This window comes from Phasianus colchicus, chromosome 9 (genome assembly GCF_987193195.1).
Source record: "Phasianus colchicus chromosome 9, bPhaCol1.hap1.1, whole genome shotgun sequence".
Lineage (NCBI taxonomy): Eukaryota > Metazoa > Chordata > Aves > Galliformes > Phasianidae > Phasianus > Phasianus colchicus.
The window spans coordinates 22,684,030-22,703,884 of record NC_143444.1 but is presented as its reverse complement, the minus strand read 5'-3'; the positions used below and the strand labels follow the sequence as shown (position 1 = coordinate 22,703,884).

Genomic DNA, 19,855 nt, shown 5'->3' with positions numbered 1-19,855 from the left:
GATATATGCAGCTCACCCTCTGAACCAGGTCGAATTCGTTCCTCTCCTTCTCAGCACAGAGATCTGCATTACCTTTCCTGGCATATCTAATCTTACCTCGTGGGCAAATGTTCTGATATCATCTCATCAATCAGTGCAGGTATTCAGTGGGAAGGGGCAGCCACAGGCACAGGCAGATCATGATTCCAACAGAAGTATTAACACCTGCAAAGGCCACTTCCCAAATTTATGTCCTCCTTAACACCAGCGGAGGATTTATTTGTAAGCCCTGTACTGCTCAAGAGGGTCCTGCATGTAATCACATGGACACCAACTCCATTCACTCCTACAGCCACAACCACATCAGAAGCAGGGCAGGTTGCAGTGCATTCAGCCCTTTCCCTGCCCAAGCCACGCTCTGACTGCTCACAGCACGTTCCCACTGCTCGGGGCTGGCAGGGCTTGCTGGCAGCTCCCCAGCCCTCTCTGCTGGGGGTCTGAGCACAGCCCCAGCCAGCGCTGCTCTGCCGTGCTCACCTCGTACTCTTGGGAGAACTTGAGGCCATCGTTGGCCTTCAGCCGGTCAATGTTGTCGGCGAGGTCAGTCACAGGGATGGGCGGGTGGTCACGCATGCCTGCAGGTGCAACAAAAAGGGAGGGGAGGAGAAGGAATGGTTACAGCTCAGCACTATGGGCAAGGGGACCACAGCACAGCAAACCCGACGGGTGGGTGCGAGGCGGACACGTGTGACCATGTGAAGCGCTGGGCGGGATGGATGGGAGGTCGGCGAGATCATGCGGCACGCGCTCTGAGCACACGGTTCAGTGAAACAAAAAGAAAGGTGATGTGCAGAATGGGCATGACTGGGTGAGCATGCTCGGACAGTACAGCACTGGGCACCCAGAGCAGCCGAGCGGTGGGAACGGCCAAGGAGATGCTGTCAGTGTGATTCCTGGGCTCCCAGATGGGCTGGAGCTGGACGCAGGGTCCTCTGGCACTGCCACCGCCAAGGGTTGAGGCTCATCCTCCTGCTTACTCCTAACCATAACACCAGCCTAAAAATCTCACCAGCCCTGCGGCATGAGAATTCCCTGAGAATGAATGAGCACAGCTTCTGGGTGGACAGAGCTGTATGGGGAGCTGGGGAAGATGGGAATGACCCCATGGAACAGAGTGGGGTCCCCTGGTCAGGGATCCCACAGGTCTCAGAGCTCAGCTCTGGGTGGATGGATTCAGAGCCCAATCATCACGACATCTTTCCCTGCAGCTGAGATGCTGAACTGGCAGGAACGTGGCTGCGAAACACCTCATCCAAAACCTAGCTCATCCAGATCCCAAGGCTCGTGACTCTGTTGGCGGCTCTGTGGGTTTCCCAGAAACCCCACATGGGTAATAACGATTATTAATAGGCTGAAGCTGTTGATTCACACCCAGGGAGACAGGCTGGAGCATGGCCAGGAGCTTCTTGATTGCTCTGGAGCCTGAATGTTGCCGCAGATGGCAGCGATGGGCCGCCGAGGTGATGGAGCAGTCCCTGGGCTGGGCATGTGCATTTTACACAGCGGTGACAAGCCATTAGGTGATAACATGGAAGTGTCACCACATATTACACCATAGCCGCTGCACAGCAGGGCTCCCAACACCTCTGCCAAAGGCACCTGCCACTGCCGCACAAAGGCAAGACCCGATCCAGCACATTTGTCCTTCTACTACTTGACAGTGAAGGTCCATGGCTGGACTGAGAGCACACAGACACGGGGAAGGAAGAGTTCCTCTTTGCCTTGTGCTGAGGTTCTCCTGCAGATGGTTCCCTGCTTGCCACTTTGCCAACTGGGATCTCATGCTCTGGTTTTTGCACACCCTGCTACTGCTGCCAGAGCACAGAGGCTGCAGATCAGTAGCAGCCTTCACAGCACAGAATTGTTATGGGTGGGCAAGGAGAAGGGCATGGGAGCAGGGCAGAAGTGTGGGGCTGGAAGAAGAAATACAACTACAGCTTGTAGTCATCCCTGTGTGTTCATATATGAAGCACAGCAGGTACTGCACCACAGAAGAGGAGGAAGAGGTAGACAGTATCCCATTATGCTGCATGTGGAACAAGAGCCACATATAGCACAGAGTAATCTGAAGGCATTGGTGGGGACTTGTGCACACCACCAGGACTTCTACATGCTCTTCCAATGATTCTGGCAGCAGGAGGTCCAGCTCTCTGCCAGGCTGGGAGGGCTGAGAGGTCACACAGTGCCACCTCTCCCACTTTCATGTGCGGATTTAAGCAGCCGGAAGCAGATGATTTTATAGTTGCTTTAGAGTGAACTTGAAGCTCACAACACAAAGCGGAAATAAAGGGGCAGTTAGGCCCATAATCTGGTATTACTGCATGCAACCTGCTGGAATACCCTTGGTGTCTGTTCCTCCTAACCTTACGGCTAAGGCTACAGGGGAAAAAGCAGAAGAGTGTGCAGGGGGATGGGAGTACCCTTCCATTTGGCCAATGGGACTTTCTAGCTGGCCACCTTCTGCAGCCCAGCTGTTCCCACACAGGCCTGGCACCCAGTGGAGCCCAGGGAGCAGGCTAAGGGCTGCAGGAGCCTCCTGGCAGCTCAGCACCAGGGCCTCCCCTTGTGCCGCACTGTGCCGTGCTGCCAGGAGCCACGCATCATGTCCCAGAGTGGAATCACTGCTGTTCTACAGTGAGTGAGGGTGACCTTCATGACATTGAAACAAAAATTACAGAGACGAGAAAGAAAGGGAAAGAAAAAGCAAAAGGTGTCAAAAGAGAAATACAGTAGTTAAAACTAACTTGAGATATTCGGGCAACTGGGGACACTGGCACCTGTAAAGAAAAGAAATGGGGCAAGAACAGAAATCCCATTAGCCTTTAAGTCATCATCGCAGAGGTTCAGAAATGGAAAGACAAAGAAGTGAAGGATGCAAAAGAAAGCAGCACCTGCACAGCACCAAGCCTCCCTCCTGCATAGGGCTGCCTGCCCCTTTAGCTCTGGCCAGTGCTGTGCCCCAGTACCGATGCACAAACGGCATGGAGGGATGTGCAGGGGAGCAGGCACAGAGTCCTCCACCTGATGCAGAGAGCCACACTTCTCATTACACACCACCATGTACAGCCTCATGCCCAAGGGCGGGCAGTCAGGGCAGATGGGTGGTTTGTGCTGCACGCTGCCCCAGCAGCCTCTGCTTGGTGCTCAGAGCCCCCAGTTCTCCTGCAGCTCACCTGGCCTTCTGTCACGGCACACTGGGATGCTGCACAGCCCTGGACTTATCTAAGCAGTACATTAGTACTGTCGGTCCCTGTTAGTATAGGCAGGCTGGCAGTGGGGGAAGTAACCCCTGTCTGAAGTCAGACCCATGAAAATGAGAAAGCTTAATATTTAATAACAGCAGACCAATTAATTATGCATTAAACAAGGTTTCCCTGCTCAGCACACTCCAGCAGGGGGACTGAGGTGTGCTGGGCCAGTAGCCAGCACCTCTTGTCAGTGCACCCACACAGCACCACCTGGGCCACCAGCGGGTGACAGAGCGGCAACATGGGCCCGCTGGGCTTGGTGCCTTCCATGCCTCCTTGTTAACGAGTACAAGGCTGTCAGGAGCTGGAGCAGTTATTGCTAGCCACATGATATCTGCTTATGCCCTGCAGAGCCTCATTAGTGACGCAGGGTGGGGGGAAAGGATGTGGTGCTGTCACTTGGCGGGGAGTGCTGGCAAGCAGCATCACAAGGCACTGCTGCATCTCCAGAGCATTGGACTCTTTGGGTTGTTTTTTCTCTCCAGAGAGCTCTGCAAAATTAATAAACAAGGCAGTGTCACTGGCTTATGCTTAGGTGCAGGTGGGGAAGAAGAAATCTTCTGGACTGCTTCTTCTTTTTAATGGCAGCTCTTGACCCCTCCTACAGCTCTAGCGAGGAATGCCCTCGTTGCACAACCTCACTCTCTTTGTTGGAGCAGCTGTAAGCCCAAGCTGTTACACTCCTCCATGCAGTGAACCACAAGCAGATAACAAGATGGCTCTTGTGTCCCTGGGCTGTAGGATGTGACACAGAGACCTGTTCCCAAGCACAGGTGTCCTAGAGCAGCCCTGCTCAACACCTCGTTCCTCCTTTGGGAGCTGCACACTGTTGCTGACTGTGTGTCACTGCTTCTCCCTGCCATCTGCCCACTGAGATGTTCTCTCCCCATTGCAGATCCCCCCCTTGCTCCCTACAGTGTTTTCCTCCCATGCTGGTCCACATTGCTGCCAATTACTGTGCCAGGTGGGCTGGCAACTGCCAGGCTGTTGCTGCATCCTGCCCATGAGAGCTGCCACCAGCCCTGCCTGGGAGCTGCAATTCCTCCGGCAGCTGCTGTGGCACAGAGGGGGACATGCTGGTGAGGTCTGTGCTGCTGCAGCCAGGGCTCAGACCTCTGCGAGCGACACCAGGAAAGGCTCCGCTCCCCCTCCCTGCCAGGCACAGCTCGTTTACATCAGGAAATGGTCCCTTCAAAACCCTCCTGTTAAACGAAGCTTTTAGATGAATGAGCAGCGGGAGGAAAAGAAAAGTAGGTTACAGACCAGGAGGAGCTGCGAGTTAGAAAAGAGCTGTGCCTCATTTACTGCCGAACTGCTCCCTCCATCACAAAACCAAGCCCTCCTCCACTTCATCTGTGGCTCAGGCTCTCTGAAAGGCTCTGAATGAGCTGGGGTGAGCCCGTCTCTGATCGTGACAATGACAGGCACCGTGCTTTTGGTGCCATCAGAAACGTACAGACACAAAGCAGCAGCATGAGACCTTTCTGCAGTGGGAAGTACAGTTGCCTCTGCAGGCTGTCACACAGCTACAGCCTGAGGCACCAGAGGCCAGTGCAGGCATAACTGGAGATGCTCTGCACTGAGCAGTCCTATGCAGAAAGCAACAGCTGTTCTTGAACCATCATCTGGACAGAGGCCACTGAAACCAGCAGTACTCATCACTGGGTCCCAGCAGTGCCTGGGCAGCAGTGGGGGCTGCAGGCAGCTCTTTGTCCCTAAGTGAGCAGGACTGCGACTCCCTCTCTGGTATGGGGATCTGGCAGAGGGGAATTGGGGCAGGTAGGGCACAAGGGGTTTTGCTGCTCCCTACCTGGAGTCTGGTAGTTGAGCCGCCTCATCTCGACTGGGTCAGAAGAGTGGGCCAAGAGCGAGTCCTTCAGGCCAATGGAGTGCTCATCTTTTGAAGAGGGGGAGTGTGCTCTTTTCCTGTATGCAGAGAGGATGGAGACAAGCAGGTGAGCTCTGGCAGAGGGTGGCATCACCAACCTGGAAAGGAGACTGTGTCCCAGATACCCAGCTCAATCCCAGGGTCCCTGCGGCTCTGGGCAGGTCACGTCCTGTTCTGTGCCTCCAATTTCCCTTCTATGGGACAGCAGTGGTTGTGTTTCAGTGATGGCAGAGGTTTGATTAGTGAGGCACTTTGAAATGAAATCTTCTGCATAACACTGACCAGAGAAAAAGCAGACAGAGTCAAGATCTCATTTCCTTGCACTCCCTCTAGGAACTATTTCCTGTAGTGGAGGGATATAATCAAAATTTTTTTCCTCACGTATTAGACATATTTAAATATAGAACACTGTAATATAATAGTGTAAAGGCTCTTCAGGGTGTATTTTATTGGGCCATTAATATACGTCTTGAATGGCTGAAGGCACCCAAGGCGTGTATTAATGGAACAATAAAATACACTGTTGTCTCTTCATGCTATATTTATGCCTAAAGCAATGCCACCACCTCAGGCTCTTACTGGAATTCACAGGCAAAGCAGGGACACATCCAATCAAAAAGTGGACAAGTGAACACTAAGGAAAATCCAATACTGTAAAAAGGGTTTCCAGCAATTCTCTAAGTCCCACTTCTCGTTCTGTGTTACCAATACACTGGATATTCCCATGCAGTACAGGTGTTGGGTAGGAGCAGGACGGGAGCAATGTCCCTTTGAGCCTCTGCCAATCCTGACACCTTACCAAGATGCTGAGCACGCAGCAATATGCAGAGACTGTCTTCTGGCTACAGCCTGAAAATGGGCTCTGCCTGATGGTGAACCCCTCTGCTGACCTGATGCTTTCTGCAAAAGAGGGAGCTACATCACTGCTCCTCTGTATAAATGCTAGCACATTTACCATCCAGAACATTGCAACAGACAGTCTCTGCCTCCTGCTCCATTGGGAAGCAATCTGAAGCATCCTGAGGGTTGCCGTGCTCTGCACAGAGGCAGCTGCAGCTCTGGATGGGGCACACTGAGCCATGCACCATCAGAAGTGCTCAGTGAAGGCACAGGGTGCTGTCGCTTCCCCTGGCAGCTGTGCATGCTGGGGTTGGCATGAGTGATAAAATGGTAAAATTTAATGCATAAATCACAAGTGAAATCTGCGTTCCCTCTGCAGCTCAGGTCATGAGCAGTTCCATCTGCAGCCTGTGCTGCATCAGACACCGGGGTTGTTCAGTGGGGAGCACCAGTGTGAGTCTTCTCAACATCTCAGAAGCCTTTTAACTGCCTGGACTGAAACAAAAGAGCTGAAGGACTGAGCACTTTGCTAGAAAGAGAGAAAAATACATGGCAAATAAATAAAGCACTGTTCTTCCTCTCAGGAGCATGGCAGGATGTGCCATGTGCTACTGCGTGCCAGTCCCTGAGCCCTCGAGCAAGGTGGCCCAGCTTTGCTGGGGAACAGGCACAGCATAGAATGAATGTTTATCTCTCTCATTAACCTAGTCAGGGCCACTGCTGAACAAACCTTCAGACCCCAAGCTATGTCCTGCTACTATTGAGCTTCCATTGTAGATCTGAAATTGTGAATACGCTCCACGAGTACCTTCAGGAGAAAATGCCTCTGAAGAGGTGGATGGCAAAAAGCAGTGGGATAATACAACATCCTTGTAAGTACATGGGTGGTGCTGGTTGCAGACACGCTGCTGGCTGGGACAGGAATGCTGGGTGTCAGGACAGAGGGCCTGTGCTGCTTCCTGATGCTTATCTCTGGGTTGTGCCAAGGTGGGCACAGCATCTGTGGGGCCCACAGACAGATCTTTTCTGGCAGAGGGGGAGGGGGCCATTTTTTCAACTTCAAGTCCAGCAAACATTTTATTTCTTCCAATTGTCTGGTATTCCCTTAACATTTCCTCATTACAGAACGCAGGAATGCATCTGCACTCTTGCCAGAACAGCTCTCAGTCTGAAGTGACTGAGAATAGAATGAAACACATATAACTGCTGTTGTAGTTTCTGGATTTTTAATTTAATTGCAAAAACAATCTGGGAAGTCTTTATGCTGGAACCATCTCCCTGTGTCAGCCTGTGATGCCTTTGAGGAAATAAAGTCTTTGTAAACCCCCAGGGTTGGCATGCCCCCATGCTCCCAAAAACAAAGATGCCCCTTACTAGCTTCAGGCTTGATATTTACAAAGGGAAATAGACTTGAAATTTTAGCAAAACAAGAAGATAAAATGGATTCCTACCTTTCTTGTTTACTAGATCCAGGGAAGAGCAGAAACAGAAAAAGCAGAAGATCACTGACACAGAAAGGCACTGACTGCACATGCACAGCAGAGCTCCATTTAATCAGACAACAAAAGCGGCTCCCTTCCCCTAGCTACAGATACATATGTAAATAGAGAGTCCAGGAGGAGCAGAACCTTGGAGCTGAGCTGATAGAAAATGTGACCTAGTGTAATTGAACAGGCTATGCGAACACATGCAAATGCAATCTGCAGCTCCTTGCGAGGACTGACAATTGCCTCACACCACAGCTACAGCTGTAGCAGGACCACTGTGCTACCCATACGCAGGCGGCTGCTTCAGCAGGGACACAGCAGCCGGGACCCAGAGGCCTCAAGAGGAGAGCTCCTACTTTGATGTCAGCCTGCCATATCCATGCCCTGTTCTCATCCTGTTCCCCCTGTCAGAATACACAGCAGTAGGGGCACTGCCAGAGCTCCAGCAGGCAATTCCAGAAGGCATGCAGTGCTACGCACGTCCCTGGTGCTGCAAATCCAAGCTGTGAGACCAGAGAGTGATCAGGCTCCTTCAAGGGACAATGCTGCTCTCCTTTGTCCCACTGCTTACAGGTTTCCTTAACCCACAGCAGCTCTGTGTCCTTGGGCTGATATTAATTACCTTCCACATATCCAGTCCTGCAGTCTTTGTATAGCAGCTTTCTGCTGTACCGGGTAGAGACCCTTCTCCTCCCTGTGACCCCTAAGGACTGCCTACCTGGGCTCCCCACACCTGAAGGGCAGAAGCAGGGTCATGAAGGTGCCACCACCTGCAGTGCTCATGCTGTACCTGCAAACACCCTGAAGGATATCTCACCTTTTGAAGAGGAGTATAGCGATGACGATGATGATGATTAATATCACAGCCAGGACAGGTCCCATCACCCACAGCATCTCCGGCTCGTCCTGCTGCTTTGCTGAAGCCAATTCCATCACAATCTCATCAGAGTAGGGGCTGGCTGCGTATCTCTTCTGAACAGCACCGCAGGAGAGGGAGAGAAAAGCAAGCATCCATTAGGCTAAAGCAACAGCCACATCCCTGAAACACAGAGGTTTCCCCTTGCCTCTGGCTAGCAGGGAACAGTGTTGCTTCTCAAACCACATATCCTCCCTCTCTCAGCATCAGCAGAGGTCCCATTGCAGAAGCAGTCTCTTCCTGGTGTGAGATAACCTCGTGCCAGCAACTTTCTGGCCAGCAGACCTGGCCCCGAGGTGCCAAACTGGAGCAGCCCAGCTACGAGCCACTTGCCAGCCCTGGATTCTCTCGGAGCCAAATCACAGGCTTTTGAATCCCAACCAATTGCACAGTGGGGCTGGCTGATGATTCCTAAGTGGTTTGTAATACCTGCTGTGCTGATATCAACACATCTCTCCAGGACAGGGCTATATTAGGAAACCCCCTGCTGGGCTAGGCGGTTTTCTTAAAGGAACAAAATGACAGGAACATTTTCTTCCTGATGTCTCTGCTCTGATAAACAGACCTTGGAAAGGGGCTCATGCTCACAGGTCCCTTTCCAGAGATTTCTGCATTCTGGCAGCCCAGTGATTTACAACCTGAAGTGCCAGCTCTCCAGCCTCACCAGCGAGACAGGATTAGCAGAGACCCAAACTCTTCCTGCAGCACAATGACACTGCACCAGGCCTGTTCTGCTGCTGTTGCTAAGGCTTATGGAGCTGTGCTGTCCCTTCTCAGCTCAGCAGGGTTAAACGCTGCAAAAAGAAATCCTTTTCCCCTATTAGCAAGGGCCAGGGCTGTCTCAGTTCTGTGCCTGTGGCTTTTGAGCAGCACCTGCTGCCCTGTGCTGGGGAGCTGGGAATGCTCTGCTCTTGCCACAGAAAGATTTGGTCACTGGAGTTGTGCCTGAGGGTCTATGAATCGCCCACGTTACGGTTGGAGTTTAAACATGCCCTTCTGTCTGTGTGCATGTGAGGGGATGGGAGAGGAACATCAAGCGTGCTGCAGCCACACAACCGTACAATTTGATCTCCTCTCACAGGTGCCCTTGATCCCAGCCAGCCTGGTTTCACACGTGTGGAGTACAGAGGATGCTCTTATCTGTGCCTTCCTTCTGGCAGCATGCAGGTGCAGCATCATCGCTGCTCTCCCCGGCTTTATCAGTGGGCAGAAATGCCACTGGCTTGTGGGGGTGAGGAGGAGGCTGCTGCTTTGACTGTGTAACTTTTCAGCTTTTTTCATGTCACTGACATTGCCGCTGGCTCCTGGTTCAGCTCTGTTCCTACAGCAAATCTGCTCGAGACCACAGTAACCCATTGGCCCCTGGTGCAACAGGGCAGGGTGCAGCTCTGAGCATGGCAGAAACAAGAAGATGCTCCATCAGAGGTGAGGGAAGGGGCTGAAGGCCTGGGGCTTATTTCTGTAGGAGCAAGGGGCTCCTCTGGACAGAAGGCATATTGGCTCTACCCAGCTAGATCGAGCTGCACTGGGCAGAGAGAAGGAGCCCACTGCTCTTTGCACCCTGGGAACATATGTCTATCTCCAAGCTTTGTGCAGGGGGGGACACAAGATTCACGGTTCTGCAGGGACCTTTTGGAAATGCCTCCTTTCAAGAGAAGGCAGGAGCAGAAGTCAGAAGGGCTGTTATCTCAGTGGCATTTCCAACAGCAGACTGACAGGTGCAGGTGCCCCTGAGCTCAAACAGAGGTGTTGTTTCAATCACCCTCTCCTCCACCTTTGAAAAATGGTGATGCTCCACTTGTCTGCTGACGCCAGAGACTCAGCAAGCAATTTCAGAGGAGCTGAGTGAGGGAGATGGTGCACAGCCCTGGAAAGAATGTCTCAGGCTTCAAATGAAAATGGGTGTGATGCAGTGGTGGATGCAGAGAGGTGGCAGCTAGGAGTAAAAACCCCACTGGTAGTTGACTGGGGGGCTGTGGCAGATCTGTGCTAGGGAGGAGATGATGTTCATCATCTGGTTATGGTCATCTCTTCTTAACAGAGACTGCCAGGAGAGCATACCCGGAGGACTCTGCTTTACCTTACTGTTACTTTGTGACTCTCCTCCCCTCACCAGTGTGCACATCTTGCCACAGGAACACGTGAGCTGGATGAGAAATGAAGAACTTGACCAGCCCTAATGAGCCATTACAAGCAAATGAGGCTGAGGAAAAAAGCCACAGCTTGGAAGCTGCCCAAAGGATTCCGTGCGTCTCTATTATTTCCATTATTTACACACCAGCCGCTGTCACTGCCGCTCCTGCCCTTCCTGTTTACAGCTGGATGCTGATGCAAGGTCTCCCAGTGCTGCTCTCTGCTTTGTGCACAGCCACTCCCTTCCCCAGCGCAGCCCCAGTGCTTGGTGACAAAGGTATGGCCCATTTGCCGCCAGCAAGGTGAGGCACAGGAGCACGAAGCCCAGGGTGCAGCAGACACGTGCATGGCATGGCTTTGCCCTGCTGACAGCCCGGCAATGGAGGCAGGTTCACTTCTTCCACTTATCACCTATGATGTGATTCCGGCCAGAGAAGGGCCACAAAGGCAACTTTGCAATGGGGCTGTTTTCCACAGGCACTTACTTGACCGAAAGGAAGATTAGAAGCTCTCCCATGCCAACCACATGTCAAGCTCTGCTCTGGGAACAGCTCAGCAAGCCACAGCCAAGCCTGCACAGAGTGGGCGTGTTTGCACTGCCCTCCACTCTCATCTGTTATGTCAAACACATGTGCCATTTCCCTCCAAAAACACCATCTATCAAGTCAACTCCCACAGACATCCAGGCTCACAGACACCAGTTACACAGCTTCCTTCTCTCCTCTTTGGAGAAAGCTCCACCATGCTGCTTTCAGCCCCCACCCACCCTGAGCCCATGCAGCTGTGCCAGCCTGTGCCCCCAGCAAAAGGTCCTTACCGTGTCCCCATCCTCCAGCGAGGCCAGCACGAAGCAGCGGTAGCTCAGGTCCTGAGAGAGGGGCTTGTTGTAGAAACCCTTGTAGTTCTTCTCGTCCCCCAGGGTGAAGGTCTCAGGCAGCACGTCCACTTGGGCAGCAATGTAGGGCTTGAGTCTGTCTGCTTGGCGTCGCTGGCGCCTGCTCTGACTGCCCTGGCTTATGGCCTCCAGCAACTGGGGACAAACAAGGTGCATCACTACAGCTTCACCTAGCGTGGCACCGCCTGACGCCGTCACCTTACTGGCTGTAAGGCTCAGCAGGGCGGAAGGAAGGCAGGGAAATGATACTGGGTTGGATTTGGACACGGCAGTACAAAGAAACCTGTCATCCCAATGTAGCCCCTGTCATCCCAATGGTCTACAAGGGAACCAAGCCATGCTTTTTGGCCCAGGCGTTGGTACGTGCGCTAAGTCAGGAAATTCTTTATGGACGTTGGACGTGAATTACAACTGATGCTGATGTATAGGGAAAAAGTGACATTTGCTGTGTCTTTCCTTTCCGTCAGAGCTTCCATATTTCACCTGCTGCTGTGCTGCAGGAAGAGCTTTGTGTAAATCACTCAGTGATAACAGATTTCGTGGCATGTTTGGAGCAAAAACGGCAAATTTCATAGTCAGCCACAAATTCATGAAAAAGGATATAAACACAAAAAAATTCAATTACACTGCTAAGAAAGACTCTCAGATGTTTAAAGATATTTTTCTAATGAATAAAAACAAATACCAGACCTTGCACAGAAATTCTAATTTACAATGAAGGAGGAGGCATGAAACACACGAGTGTTGTCAGGGCAGATAGGGAACGCTGGTTCTATTGCAGCATTGGGGACAGAGATGTGCACACAAAGCCACGCCACTGAGCTCCCCCTCCAAGCATGACAGGCATGCCTGTAAGGCACCCTCTACTCTTTCCTCTCATCAATCCACCCTTGCCTTCTTCCTAAGAGCTATGCTGAAGTAAGCACAGGGGGAAAAGGCAGAGAGATGGTGGAGTTTTCCCCCTACACACATCTCCCGCACCTTGGCTGGAATGTCAGTGAGGCTCTCTGTGGCATAACTGTTTGTGGATGGGCTCACCCCACAAAACCACAGGGCTCCAGCACTGATTGATGTTGCTGAATGCTACTGCCACCTATATAAGTAACACACCATAAGTCTGCATGGAATGCTAGGCTTGCAAAGTTTAGATCCTGAAAAATTAGATGTCAGAGTTATTATCACCTGTACAAAAAAATTCAGCTATGCACTGTGTTAGAATCCTTGATGACGCGGTCACATACCATCTTTTCTGTAGCTCTCCTGCTTCATTCAATACACAGGACAGACAGTGCTTAATCAAGGAGCAGCTTTGCCATATTTTGTTTTTTTCTTTGCATTATGCAGCCCGAGGCTTTGTTTATTGCTTACTATTCAAACCCAGCTCTGAAGACAAAATTAATAATTTCCTCGTGGGCTTTTCTATGGTGCTGATCACTGTAATATTACAAGTGCTTCACAAACATTAATGATCTTATCTTCCAAACACCCATATGAGGTGAAATGAAAGCGATTATCCTCATTTTACAGAGAGAGAACAGAGGCACAAGGACATAAATGTAAAAAATGTCCACTAATTTTGAATGTCAAATTGAAAAGCCATCAGCTTGTTTTGTTTTTAAAGAAAACTGAGCATGTTTTATTGCACTGACTGTATCAAACAGAGTTCTACTGACCTTTCTCTGCAGCTGGGGATGCTCAGGCTTTCCAAGCAAGGCTTCAGTATCTCAAACTGAGGACTCCAAAAAAAGGCAAAACAGTGACTGCTAATGCAAACAGTGTTTGCCCAGGACTAGGTAAAGTGATTAGAGATAGAAACCAGCTCTCCGAACTGTCTTCAGCTACCTAGAGCGCAAAACCAAACCACCCCTTCTCATCCTACTCTTGTCTTCCCTGTGCTATTTTGGAGATTTTGTAAGGAAAGGATGCAAGAGAACTACAAATGATGGCTCTTCATTACACAATTCTGCTTCACATCCACCCATACCTGGAGCGAGCTGGGACCCCATGGAAAAGACTCTGCAATCATGTAATTAAAGATTAATGATAAGCAGGGGCTGACTTACATCTCCTAACACTTTGTAATTTCTGAGTGCTTCAAAGCTTACAACTTTGTTCTCCTAATAGACCTGTGTGTGATTTCTGTGAATCTGGGTGTGTGATTTCTTGGAATTTTCCCTATTACTTTGGGTGGATATATGTGGGGAAGAAAGAGCCTACAGGCCCTTGTGTGGGATTCTGCCAGCACCCACATGTGTGCTGCACTGGGCAGTCTGCACTTGTGGGTGAATGCAGACAGCCTGCAACAAGTGTGTGCAGGGAGCTCTGCAGGTTTTGGAGGACACTTCTACTGCAGCACCGCTTCATGCTCCTACCTGGTCCAGCTCCATCTCATCAGGCGTCCGCCACCGCGCCGTTGGGCTGCTGGGGCTCTGCTCTGCTGGCACAACCACGATGTAGTACCACCTGGCAGGAAGGAAAGCATGAGCACAGGGCAGTGAGGAACATGTGCTGCATCCCTCCTCGAGATGACCCGCCCCTCTCTCTGCCCTCTGAGTGGCAGAAGGGCTCAGGAAGGAGGAGGCCAGCTCTCCAGCTGCACCAGAGAGGGGAACTCTCCTGTTTGCGCTCATTAGGTTAATGAAGATCTACAGACTGTACTCCATAGGGTGGTTTAGGAGCTGCAAGAAGGACATTTATATAATCGGATTGTAGCAAGAACCCTGGGGGAATTGTGCTTCAGCACAAGGATACCACAGTAACGAATAAGACTTCCACAAACTTGCTTTTTTAATCTCCTTGAGGCTTTAGCCATTATTTATTTAAAGGATATTATATACAGTGTCAGAGAAAGTTCCCCCTGATTCTCAACTGCGTTTTTGCTGGTAGCATCTGGAGCATACACACCAGGGCAAGGGCAAACTGTCAGAGAATTGTCTTAATTTTACTGCATGTAAATATTTGCTCAGAAGGAGCCAGCAGTGTGAGCCCACGTTCACACAGGTAAATGCCTGGCTCTGTACTGCAGCCTGCTCTGAAATTCACTCCCAGGTCACAAATCCCTCAGACTGGCAGGAGCCCATCCTGCACTTGCCCTCATCTTCAGGCCCTGATACTCCCCTCTCCATCTATTTTCGCAGAATAGTAGAATCATTCAAGTTGGAAGGAGTCTTTAAAGGCCATGTCCTCCAGCTCTGCTGCAATTAACAGGGACATCTACACCTCCATCAGGTGCTCATAGCACGATCCAGCTTGACCCTGGGTGTTGCCAGGAATGAGGCATCCACCACGTCTCTGGGCAACCTGTTCCAATGCTTCACCACTCCTCTATTCAGTCTCAACATGAATAGTTTGAGTTTGAAACCATTTCCCCTTGTCCTATCACAAAGAACCTACTGAGCAGAAGACAGCACCTACCGAACTGGCACAGTGGCCTGCACTTTGGGAAGGGTAAGTGTGAACTTTCCTTCCTGGATGTACTTGTTGGTGGCGATGGGTTTGCTTTGCAAGACGTCAGGTGCGGTGCGGATGGAGACGAGATGCTGGAGTCCCCCAGCACTGTTCCCACGGTTCATGAGCACAAAAGAATAGTCCGTGTCCGGCTGGAGGTCACTTATGAGCTTCTTCATGGAGTGGCCATCCACCTCCACACTCTGGCTATTGTACAGAATCTGAAATGGGAAAAAGACACACTTATGCGGCCAATAGCAGCATTACAAATGACAATTTGGCTGTGGGCCCTCCCTGAGGTGTCCAGGTACTGTGCGCTTCACAAACAGCCATCAATCTTTAGGCAAAGAAGAGCAGCCCCCAGCAGAGGGCTGAGCAGTGCTCCCTGTGCCTCACAGCCATGGGGCAGCGATAGGGGCAGAGCCTGGCGCTCAGCCTCGTGCCACACACGCACGGCTTTTCAGCACTGCTTTGGGGGAGGAATTCAGATGGCTATGTGTTGCCCTCGCACGGAGATGAATGGCTCTTTGTTTTCTGTCTCAAGAGGCTACAACAAGCAATATGCTTTTGGTGTAAAATCCTGTCTGCTTTGAATTGGTGGTGCTCCCGTGTCTCTCAGCTGATGCCTGATCGAACGGTTAGCGCTGAGCACCCTCCCACCCCCCAGCAAGGTGACCTGGGGGTACGTGCCTCGCTGACGTCTGTCAGATCCCGCGCAGGGCTCACAGATCGGGACCTGAACCAAATGGCAGCTCTGCAGGTGTGACACCCTGTTGCCATGACAACAGATGCTGGCGCTGCGCTGGCTGCGGGCAGGGGACCAGATCTGCTTTTTCACTGCTGCCGGTGCCACCCTGCACAGCCCTCAGCTAAGGGCTTTTTCTCCTCGCCCTGCTGCAGCCATGCCTACCCCTGGCTAAAGCCCTGCAGCCACAAGCACTGCCCTGGGAACCTTGTTCTTCCTCTTGCTGGAACAATTCCTGTGCCCCAAAATGTGCATTGCTGCCTCTGCAAAGCCAAAACTCAAGCAAAGCCTGGAGATGGAGACAAAGGAGGTGTTCAGAACCAGAGGGAGCAGAGGTTGTGCCCCCGCTGGGACAAACCAACTGCTTCCTTCCATCCAGCATGGCAGGGGGGTGAAGAAGGTGCAGATGCGGCATGCCAGGAACAGGCAAGGGCAGAGCTGGAGCATGTTGCACCGTGGCAGCTATTGCATGCCACAGGCAGAGACCACACAGTAAATGTGCTCTCCAACAGCAGCCTTGAGAGTCAGAAGATGGCTCCATGGAAGAAAAATGACTTGAAGTAGAAAAGATCTCTTGCCAGCTGAGCCTGCTGTGCAGGCTGACACAGGCAGCAAGGGAGGGACTGAACTTTCCTTCCAAGTCACCTTTGCGGCAGGTGGCATCAATCTGCAGAAAGTTGCCAGCTTGCTGGGACAAGGGCAGCTTATTAGCACTGCTCCAGTACTTAGTGCTTCAAAGCTTACAACAGCAATACCCAGGACAAGCTTCAGATCATCTCCAGATCGCTGTGATGGAGGTTGGAATAGAAAAAGAGCCCCATTTTCTTCTGCCCTGGATTTGAGGATGCTGGGAACTGAGAAGGGATTCCCAACAGGTAACAGAGCAGCAGTGAGGAAGTGCAATAGAGGAGAGACATGGTCCAACTTGTTTGTTGATGTGCTTCAATCTTCAGGGATGAACTGCAAAAATAAGTTCCTAGTACTGAAATAAAGATGGGGTTTGCAGGGACCAAGCCCCCGCTGGCTGCCCCATGTGCTGAAAGGCAGTCATGTGCAGGTGTTCCAGACAAGAGCAGGTCGTGAAGTGTCCATGGGGAGCAGTGGGACTTCACCTCACATGCTCCAACACAGACTTAAACAAAACCAAACATCAAACACTAAGAGATATGCTGGAATGATGCAAAGCTCATGATGAGTTCAGTTGCCTCTCAGATGAAAATTCTCATTATGAATTCTCCCTAATAAAGGCATCACCAACTGCTTCTGCTTTTGCTCTAGGGAAGACACTTGCTCACCAACTGCCTGTGCACGACACATCTGCTGGGGACACAGCTGTTCTCCTGGGGCAAGAGGAGGCTGAAAAGATGGTCAGGCACTTCAGTTCAGTGTTTCCCTGCTTGCCCAGTATTAGAACCAGCAGGACACAGTCCCTGATCCAGTCCTGATACCAGGATGATTTTCACTGCCATGAACAGAAATTCATTTTCAAAGATGGTGAAATTGGCATCTGCAGTGCTTTCCAAATCATACTCCAACCTCCCCCTTTTTGACTGCTGCTGTAGCAGTTCCATGTTCCTTTACCTGCCATAACACATTGTCTTCTCAAATGTTATGCACCATTAGGTAAGGTCTCTGCACAAACCTTACAGTAATGTAAGGGCTCACAAACAGTCATTCGTGCACAGCTGGAGATGCCCGGGAGCTCAAGCAGGAATGCTATTTAGAGGTTGCATCATGGCCCACTGGTAACTACTTAAGTCAGCAGCAAATTTGGCCCAAGGGCTCTGAACTGCCAAACATTGCTGACTAGCCCATGGATTGCTGTAAAATGTCATTCGTACTGCTCTTACTCACAAGAGGGAATATGCAAGGCTAGAAGCTAGGTGGGTCCAAATGTCACTGCTGAAGGTCTGCTGTTTGATTTTGAGGCAGTAAAGAATATATTGAACTAAAAGGTGAAATGACACGCAGTGCACAACACTGCAAAAATAATTACTTGATGGAGAAGTAGATGAAGTTGACTTTTTGAGGGGCAGGATTATTACACTCCATGGGACACTATGTCAGAAAGCACCATCCAGGTTCCCAGGGGCTATCTCCAAACCTACATCATAATCATTTTCAGAACGTGCTACCCCTTCTCCTGATTTGTAAGCCACCTCGTGATACTGCCTTCAACAACCAGTATATCCCCCATCCTGCTCTTCTGAAGAATGTCTCAGGGCAATGCAGTATCCCCAGGGAGAAGGTCATATCTATCTTACATGTTCCATGAAAGCTCTAGAATGACCTTTTGTGTTTCTGAAATAGAAAAGGAATGATGCCTCTGCACCAGTGCATAGACTGGGCAATATTTTACAAGGAATTTATCTCCTGGACCAGAAGAAGCTGTGAAAATTCCCCAAAGAGAACAAAAACCTTCGTTATTGATTTGGTAGCAATGACAATTCCTAAGGTCTCAGTTCATCCTCTATGAAAAAAAAGCAACCGTCCTGCCTGTGTCCCACTATTCATTGTCAGAACAATATCTACTTTAATTAAATCTGTTAAAGTAGAATATGACACCCTTTGGGACATAGATTTAGCGTGAGACTGTTTATCAAGTGTAGATAATACTAATTGTTCCCATGGAGATTTATCTGCTATGCTAGTTACAATATTAGGCTCTGGCCTCAGCATCCCATGTGCCCGAATTAGAGGAGAGAGGTGAGCCTTGTTTATAAAAATACAAAGTCCTGAAAGTTATGGATTTCCTTCGACTGGCACAGTCAGCGACCTGGAGCTGACCCTCTTAGCTCCTCACCTCAACTCGTGTGTGTCTGCAAGCCTGGAAGTATTAACAGAAAGAAGACACTATTAGAGAAATATCCTTGTAACACTCTTGTTTGCATGACTGCTCTTCAGCTAGTAAGTGGCTGATGCCATCTGCTCCTGTGTCATCTGAGGGTTAACCCGCAGCAGGGGCAGACCCTGAGTCACCGTGCCAGCAGTCACAGCTCCCAGGCTGAGACAAGAAGTCAGTGTCATGCCCTTGGATCCTGGCTACCTCCAACCACCCCACCATCCTTACACGTTAGTAATGCTCCAAAGGTCACACTGTCCCTTTCGTGCACTCAGCTGCCAGACAGAGATGTGGGCTTTATACCAGAGGAATGAGGCAAGATGAAGTGGTTCTTTGGCAGAATGCACAGTAACAGGGATCGGTGAAGTTCCTCGTAGCCAGATATCTGAACACTGATCCTAACATATCGTACGCTTGGGAAAACTTTGAATACCATGAGGTGTCCATAAAAGCCTTGTCTGCCTCAGCTAAACTCTGCATGTTAACAAGTGCCTGCTATTGATCACGGTAAGTCAGCTTTAGGATCTAGACAAGGAGAGTTATAGCAAGGATCACATGCACTGACATGGATGCAGCCCCAGACCTCCATCCCATTCCCCTGGCCGTGGCTCCCCCACAGCTTGTGCTGCTCACACCTGTGACACCTCAAGAGTGAGGACGCTCCTTATTCTCTTTCACTCCCTGAGATTTATGCATCTGCCCTGATGTTCTGCAGTAACTGAAAAAAAGCAATCCTCATGTTTGAGACAGGACTTGTTGCAAAAGGAATCGTTTTTAGTTTGATTCACTGACTGGTTTTCAGACCAATTATTCCCAGTGATCTCTCATGATTAAATCACATCTGTAACTTCTGACACTTCAACTCTGAATCAAGCATCGTGACAAGCTTTTGCCAGCCTGCATCGGTAGGTCCCAGCTGTGCAAATACCAAGTATAAGATATTGAAAGAGATGATGGAGGAGCAAAGCACACATTGGGACCGTATGAACAACCACTGCAACTGCTCACCAGCAAAGCACCGGTAATCTCAGGATCCCAAACAGTTCCCATCCCTATTAGAAAAGGCAAGCTGCAAGTTTCAAGGGCACTGCCAAGGGAGAAATGGGTACGTAGCAGAAGTTGCTACTGACAAGACAGGATGGCATCCTTTGCTGGTATGCTTCAACTAACATTATTCACTCCTGTTTATTGCCATGAGCTGCAAGTGCTGGCTGTCTATTCCATAACTGATCAAAAGAGAAAGAAATCAACAAAGTTACAATATCTTCTGGCCTGAGAAGAGTGAAAGGAGGGAAATCAAGAAGCAGTGTGCTCTTCTGTGCATCATGGTTCACACATGGGTGCTCAAAAGCAAGAGCAGCTAGCTAACCTGGGC

General features: G+C 50.4%; 1 protein-coding gene across 14 annotated transcripts in view; it reads right to left on the bottom strand.

The window, feature by feature from the left end:
* The window catches only part of PTPRF (protein tyrosine phosphatase receptor type F), a 342,933-nt gene that overhangs the window by 18,963 nt on the left and 304,115 nt on the right, over positions 1 to 19,855 (bottom strand). For 9 of the 14 annotated variants that reach the window (XM_090146539.1, XM_090146537.1, XM_090146547.1 and 6 more), the window contains 7 exons: positions 14,861 to 15,114; positions 13,819 to 13,909; positions 11,369 to 11,581; positions 8,320 to 8,474; positions 5,098 to 5,213; positions 2,784 to 2,816; positions 517 to 614 (listed from right to left, as the gene is read on the bottom strand). In XM_090146539.1, the coding sequence (XP_090002665.1) occupies positions 517 to 614; positions 2,784 to 2,816; positions 5,098 to 5,213; positions 8,320 to 8,474; positions 11,369 to 11,581; positions 13,819 to 13,909; positions 14,861 to 15,114 (960 nt within the window). The remainder of the gene's footprint in view (positions 1 to 516; positions 615 to 2,783; positions 2,817 to 5,097; positions 5,214 to 8,319; positions 8,475 to 11,368; positions 11,582 to 13,818; positions 13,910 to 14,860; positions 15,115 to 19,855) is intronic. The other 5 variants (XM_090146542.1, XM_090146544.1, XM_031600941.2 and 2 more) reach the window with 1 other exon arrangement.